This window comes from Palaemon carinicauda, chromosome 5 (assembly GCF_036898095.1).
Source record: "Palaemon carinicauda isolate YSFRI2023 chromosome 5, ASM3689809v2, whole genome shotgun sequence".
Lineage (NCBI taxonomy): Eukaryota > Metazoa > Arthropoda > Malacostraca > Decapoda > Palaemonidae > Palaemon > Palaemon carinicauda.
Genome location: NC_090729.1, coordinates 70,478,743 through 70,486,242, shown reverse-complemented (window position 1 = coordinate 70,486,242; position 7,500 = coordinate 70,478,743). Strand labels below are relative to the sequence as shown.

At 37.9% G+C, this 7,500-nt stretch overlaps 1 protein-coding gene across 1 annotated transcript in view; it reads right to left on the bottom strand.

The window, feature by feature from the left end:
* LOC137641328 (uncharacterized) overlaps window positions 1-7,500 on the bottom strand; it is a 1,100,455-nt gene that overhangs the window by 1,025,338 nt on the left and 67,617 nt on the right. The window contains exon 2 of the mRNA XM_068373764.1: window positions 1-3,059. This exon is cut by the window's left edge and continues 843 nt beyond it. Within this exon, the coding sequence (XP_068229865.1) occupies window positions 1-2,777 (2,777 nt within the window). The 5' untranslated portion in view covers window positions 2,778-3,059. The remainder of the gene's footprint in view (window positions 3,060-7,500) is intronic.

Here is a 7,500-nt window from a genome sequence, read left to right as displayed (position 1 = left end):
GGCTCTAAAATATAACTTCCCTCGTCATTGTCATCACTTCCATTGGCATCGTCACTTTCATTGGCATCGTCACTTTCATTGGCATCGTCACTATCATCTTCGTTATCATCACTTTCCCCCAGATACTCTTCTTCGTATACGTTCTCTTGTGTCTCATCAGGGACACCTGTCACCTCCTCTACTTCATCTTTAATTTGAGATTTTTGGGGCTTTATCGGTTCGTTTAAATTATCACTGCTTTCACTCGCTTCCTGGTGGACTTGCGCTTCGATTTCCACCGTGCTTGCTGAAGGCAAGGCTTCTTTGGATACCTGCAGGTCATTTTTATCTCCCCCTGACTGAGAATCTTTATCTTCTAATACCTCATCTTTTCCACAAATTTCGACCTCCGACGTCGGCACCAGCTCGACATAGTCATTTTCCTTTTCTTTCACGACAGCTGCAACTTCCTTTGCATCATCTGTACTTTCGTCTCCTGAATCCGAACTATCTTCTTTTGATACGTCCGATCTCTTTACCTCTTTTATATCCTCTTCAATGTCGGCATAAAAACCTTTAGACGGAAACTCGGAGGCTACTTCATCTCCAACAGGCGAATTTAATATCATCAAGTATTCTGGTGATAATTTAGGTTCATTGGTAACCTTGACCGCTTCCTTACCCAGACTGCTGGTAGCTCCCACAATCTTTTTACGCGAACCTAAGTTGAGAGGAGTGGTGATGCCTTGCTTTGCAGCCTCAGCAACCATATCAATGTAATCGTCAGAGTCATCGTGAACTAACTGGCTCTCGACTCCACTCATATTCGAAGTGACAGTAACCACGGTGTTTGCTTGCGATGTTGACAGTTCGATGGATCGAGGGGGAGGGGGCGGTGCCGGACGTTTACTGTGCCTCTTAATGGAGAGGAAATTCTCGGCTCGCCCGACGGTTCTACTTGGCGCCCTTTCGTGCGTCTTGCCCTGTTGCCAAGAGAATGGGCGTCCCTTCAGACTGAAGGAGAAGTTCTTGATGGATGGTCGCATTTTCATTTTTCCCGTGCTTGCTTTCCTGATGCTGGTGGAAGTCGATGTTTCTGTTTCTGTGTCAGGTGCTTCTGCAGAAGGAGGCTTCGTCGTGCGGTCAATGGGAGGGGCCACAGAGGCATCATCTCTTGGTGCCGTGTGTGGCGTCAGCGACAGCGGCACGTCAGTCATGTTATCGGTTTCTAACTCTTTTTCCAGTTGCTCAAAGGGACTCAGAGCACGAGCGAGATCGAATCTTGAAGTGTCTGCCGTTGCGTTGAAAGAAGAGTTCCTCGACACAGTCGTTGAAGACGACAGAGACAAACGGTCGACAACTGTCGACACGGAACTGTTCGTCTCGTCGCTTTCACTCTCGCAAGGCCCCATGGCATCTTCCTCCCCGACCAAGTCATGGTAAAACGCCGGTATCGGGGGAAGGTCTCCGTCCATCGAGTCTTCCATTCTTCTAGTGATCCATGACACTGGATGATGAAATTCCAGATCTTCTATCAGTTCTTGCAAGTCTCCAGGTCGATTGCGACGGGCAAAAACCATTTCCCTCCACCTCTGAAGGGAATACGCCCTGTCGTCACCGTCGTCTAGTGAAGCAGACCTCTGATGAGGGTATCTCAAGACAGAAGTTTCTTCATCCATATCCTGGAAGGCACTAGGGGGAGGAGGGACAGGTAAAGCGTCCTTTGGAGGACGCGCCGGGGACTTCCTAGATCTAGATCTCGGAGGCAAAGGTGGAGGGGGAACTCTTTTCCTCATCTCCCCTACAATCAGTGGCGGGGGCCTAGAGGAATCACATTCCTCTTCTGCTTCTTGACTGCAACGATAATAGTCTTGATTTTCAAAGGTATTGTTCTCGAATTCAGGAAGAATACCGTTACCCTTAAGCACTCCAATGGTTATCTTCATGGCAGCATCCTTCAAGAAGGACACGCACTGCACGCGGGTCATAGATGAAACGGCACATCCTTCAATGTTGAGGATTTGGTCCCCCGGATGCAGTTCCCCCCAAGGCACAGCAGCACGAGCTGCAGGTGAGTCAGGTGCCACACTCTGTATGAAAAGCCTCTTGACACACTCTCTCGATCCCATACCACCGTCGAATTTAAGCCCCAGGCCCAGTCTCTCCCCCGGCAGCCGGTAGACCACCACCTGGTCAGGCACGCTTGACGGGGTGGCGTCGTCCGCCGCCAAATCGACCCCTCCGGAGGACGACACCGATCTCCTCTCCTTGTCAATCATCTCTTGGTTGACATAATCGGATTCGACCTTATTAACTTCGCCATCATTCTCTTGGTCACTCGGTCCTAAACGCAACTTCAGGTTGGCAGTGACGGTGCCAACGGTGTGGTTCAGGTGAAGGGTGCTGTCGGCACCCACGGCCACCACCGTGACGAAGCCCCGCGGGGCCGCTTTGGGAACCGGCTGCGTCTCGGCTGGCCGCGTCCGGCAGGTTAGGGTGGACGACTCCATGACGCTACAAGTTCCCCTGACATCATCATCATCATCATCATCATCTTCTTCTTCTTCTTCATTTTCGTCATCTTTCTCCACAGCTACAACGGTAACGAACTGGCCATGGCTACGTATCTGATTCCTAAACACATGGTTATCATAAGGGGCGTCCACGTTACGGACCCCTAAGGGAGGCACTTCCATCCACGTCCCCGAATCATGACTGAGATCATGAGTGTCCTCTACCGTGGAGAAGGTCCTCATGTGCCCCTGGTGGCATGGTGCCGAGCCCCCGCTGTCGGGCATCTTTCACGGGTGTCACTGCGAGAGAGATCTCTTCATAGTGTTCCTGGCACTCACTAAATATCATCTGTTATGACCAATCATTCGTTTGTGAAGAGAAAATACGAAGAAAGGGACAAATTGATATTGATTAACATCAAGCCAGGCATCACACTAGTTCAGAAAGGTCATCCTGAAGGCGACATGATAATAAAGAAGCAGCAATTCACTTTGTCACGAAATGCGCCACTCGGGATCAGCTGAGTGCCTCGTCACGTAGAAACAGAATGTCTCTCACACAAACACCTGTAAAGGAGAAACGAGAATTAGATCATCGCCATGTTTATCTAAAGCCGGAACTCTCCAGAAATTTAGAAAGGTAACATGAGACAGACAGACAGAGAAAGAGGATAAAGAGTTAACAAAGCACATTAATGAGATTATTTCAAATTATAAAAGTTTTCTCGCCGGAATCATGTAACCATCCCTGTTCTGGTAACAAGAATCGCCACAAATGTGTAACATGGTCAGTTAACACTACAGAAGAATAATTAAAGGAAAATAAACCATTTCATACAATTAAATTGGAAAAAATCTTTAAATGAAACATGAACAAACGCGGAAATATATAATCATTGACTGTGTATGTATAAATATATATATATATATATATATATATATTTATATATATGTATATATACATATATATATATATATATATATATAAATATATATATACATATATATATATATATAGAATATATATATATATATATATATATATATATATATATATATATCCTATATAGGTATACATTTACAGAGTGTATATATATGCCTATATATAACACACACGCATATATATATATATATATATATATATATATATATATGTGTGTGTGTGTGTACATAAACATGCATGTATATAAATGTGTGTCTGCTTACATATATAAAATACAAAAAAATCAGCATATATGTGTGTGTCCGTGGTGAAACTCCAGACAGTTGATACGTGAAAAGCTTAAAATATGTATCAGGCCCAAAAAGGAAAAGCTGAAAAATTGATTGGAATTATTAGTTTCGTCTTATCACACTCATATTGTGAATATGACGATGATTACATATATATGCATATAAATAGGCTTGAGAGAGAGAGAGAGAGAGAGAGAGAGAGAGAGAGAGAGAGAGAGAGAGAGAGAGAGAGAGAGAGAGAGAGGTCAAGTTTTAGAACAATTTATCACTAATTTCTTAGACATTACACAATATCTGAGTGAATAACCATTTTATGTATATTTTCTACAATAATTAAAAACTATACACCCGTAACATGTAATACAGAAAAATCTAAATTAGAAAAAAAAATCTGCCAATAATTTACATAGATTTTATAGTGAACCACTGCCCTTTTCGTTGACATGAACAATCTCCTTAGATTTACCACAAACACCATCTTCCCCAAAAGAGTACACACAATAACTGAACCGCTTCCTGTTTAAAAGAATCTATTTATAGACAAATGAAATGGAATTTCCTCACTAACCTAAATGCACAGCTGTAAACTTCGCTGACGCTCATCGTATAACTGTAAATTTTGATAAAGATGATTGTACAGCTGTAAAATTCGCTATAACTAATTGTACAGCTGTAAACTTCTCTGAAGCTAATTGTACAGCTATAAATTTCGCGGATTCAAAGCATGATCTAGAGCAGAGCTCTACAAGACTTCTTGATCCCCAAGGAAAAGCTTCATCCCTTTACGCTTAGCATTATCACAATGGGTCAACATAGAACATTACACACAGCTTCGCCTGGTGGTTTTTAAAAACCTAAATCATTAAATTTCTCGTTATAAGAGGCTTTTTTGAGTGGTGTGTATATAATATATACACACACACACACACACACATATATATATATATATATATATATACATATATACACACTTATATGTATATATATATATATTATATATGTATATATATTTATGTATGCATATATATATATATATACATATATATATATATATATATATATATATATATATATATATATGTATGTATATATACATATATATTTATAAGTATTGAAAATTTTCTATATCTATACAAATATTATGTTTGTATATATATATATATATATATATATATACATATATATATGTATATATATGGGTGTGTGTATACACACGAGAGAGAGAGAGAGAGAGAGAGAGAGAGAGAGAGAGAGAGAGAGAGAGAGAGAGAGAGAGAGAGAGAGAACACATCTTAGTTTTAGCGGTATATTATTTCCCCTTCAATTTGATGATGTTCTCGATGTGAATTTATATCATGATTGCAAAGGGATTCACAGATCAAACGTATCATAGACTTTAATTTACAATAATAATCTGAAAGTGTTTGCCTGTTTTTTTTTATATTAAAAAATATTAACAAGCATATTTTTCTAAAAAAAATCTACGAGTGAAATAAATTACCTGCTTGACTATGCTACAACATTGATATATAGAAATATTATATAAAACTAAACCAAGACTCGCTTTCTGATTTAAAACGCTGTGAAAATATATCACTTAAGAGTAAAAAAGCTTATGGATCTGGTGTGAGATTTAATCTACGGATATTTCACTTCAGATTACAATAGTCCATTTTATAATTCTGCCTCTATATTCGATACCTAAAGAATCAAAGGCTCAACATAATACAGAGATTTAATTTAATCACTATCTAAAACTATAAAAACTATTTTTAACACCATCAAGTCATAGTTATTATTCATCTATCTCATTACATACTCCTCCGAAAGTTATCACCTCTTACAGTGTGACTCGTGCAACACACTTTAGACACTATCAAGTGCTCTTTGAAGTAGTGCTTCGATCTCCAGATATAATTTTTTTTCTGCCTTTTACTTTTTATTCGTTCAGTTTAGACTCTCTAAAAGAGGGTCCAGTTCCAAAACAACACCAAAAATAATAATAATAATAATAATAATAATAATAATAATAATAATAATAATAATAAAAATAATAATAATAATAATAATAATAATAATAATAACTATCAAAGAAACTGAATCTTATAATGATTATACTAACAATAACAATAACAATGTAATTATCCACAAAACTGAGAAGTTGCAATATAATTGCAATTGATGCTAATAAGTGAAGTAACAGATATAATCTCGCTTCCTTTCAGCTATTCAAATAAAAATACCAGTCAATTATGACCTATAAACTTTGAATGACTCTCTCTCTCTCTCTCTCTCTCTCTCTCTCTCTCTCTCTCTCTCTCTCTCTCTCTCTCTCTCTCTCTCTCTCTCTAGCAAATAAGTAATGAAATATCTGATTGCTGTAAAGAAATAAGCAACAATCATTTCCACAAGAAGCCCAAGTTCAAAAGAAAAGATAAGTTATTCTCAGAAGTTGTCAATTTCAAGCTTTCTTTAACACGAGAAGGATATCTTTGCGTTTCCTTCCACAAATTCCAGAGAAATAGAAAAGATACCTTTCATTCTTAATAATCTTCCGAGAACCTTGTATGAGGGGGGAGGAAACATTACTATATCTTTCTTCCTACGACCAAAAATGTTTCAACAAATTGGCCCTTATTTGTATGAAAAAAAAAAAATAGGTAATAAGTGATTGCTATCAATAGTTAATTATTAGATGGTTTTGCAATGATGAATGAATACTTAATATCAAGGAGATTTTGTGGATTTGTGCTATTTCGTCTTGATCTAAAAAATGTCAGAATAGCATTACAAACATTCTTGTCTATTTGATGAAAACACCTTCTAAAGACAGTTGTAAATTCCGTTCAAATGTGTCATATCTTCTAAAACCAAAAAGGCAAAGACTACTTAAAAAGAAGCAGAACTGACCATCAGTTTCTTTCCGACTACTATAAATAATGACAAACTTCCTCCAAGAAATCTGGATACATAATCCAAAACGACGCCACAATAAAAACTGTTTATTTACACACGATATTTTTTTTGAATTGGCGAATCATAGTTACAGTAATCAATTATACTAAATACAGTGAAATACTTCGCATTACGAAAACAAATAATGTTACTCACTATTTCTATTAAGCAATACATTATAGTCGTACAACTGAATGACATACGATGACGTATAGACTACCGGTAAACGGGAAAATTTACATGATAGTATATATGCAATGTCTGATGTAAAAACCAAAAGGCATGAAAAAAAAAACTAGATATTTATTTACTATAGCAGGCAAAAACTACTAAAAACGTTTGATACAAACAAACGTATACCCTAATACATCTCTTTATCCCTCTCTTGGTCTATCTGTCTATCCATTATTTATCAATAATATAGCTTAGATACCACGACAAATCTCTTTGTCTTTCTCTTAGTCTGTCTATCAATTGCATGGCTTAGTTGCATGGTAGGATATGGCATGATCAAAACCATAATGAAATTACCTTGTGTTATATAAGGAACAATCAAACACCCTGTTTTTAACCAAACAACTAAATGAAGAAGACATTACATTGTGGGCATAAAGTGATACAGCAACCTGATCTCCATCGTAATGAGTACAGTTTGCCCAAGGCTTGTAAGATGTTAGCGTTTGATTGTTTTTGCTATTCATTGCACTCTTTTTTTGCAAAAAAAATCTTAATGGTATATTTTCTATGCTTACAGAGTTAAATGTCAGTTTCAGTTGTTTTGGTTACTGGGGTTATGGTACTTGATCCCACTTGTGTTACT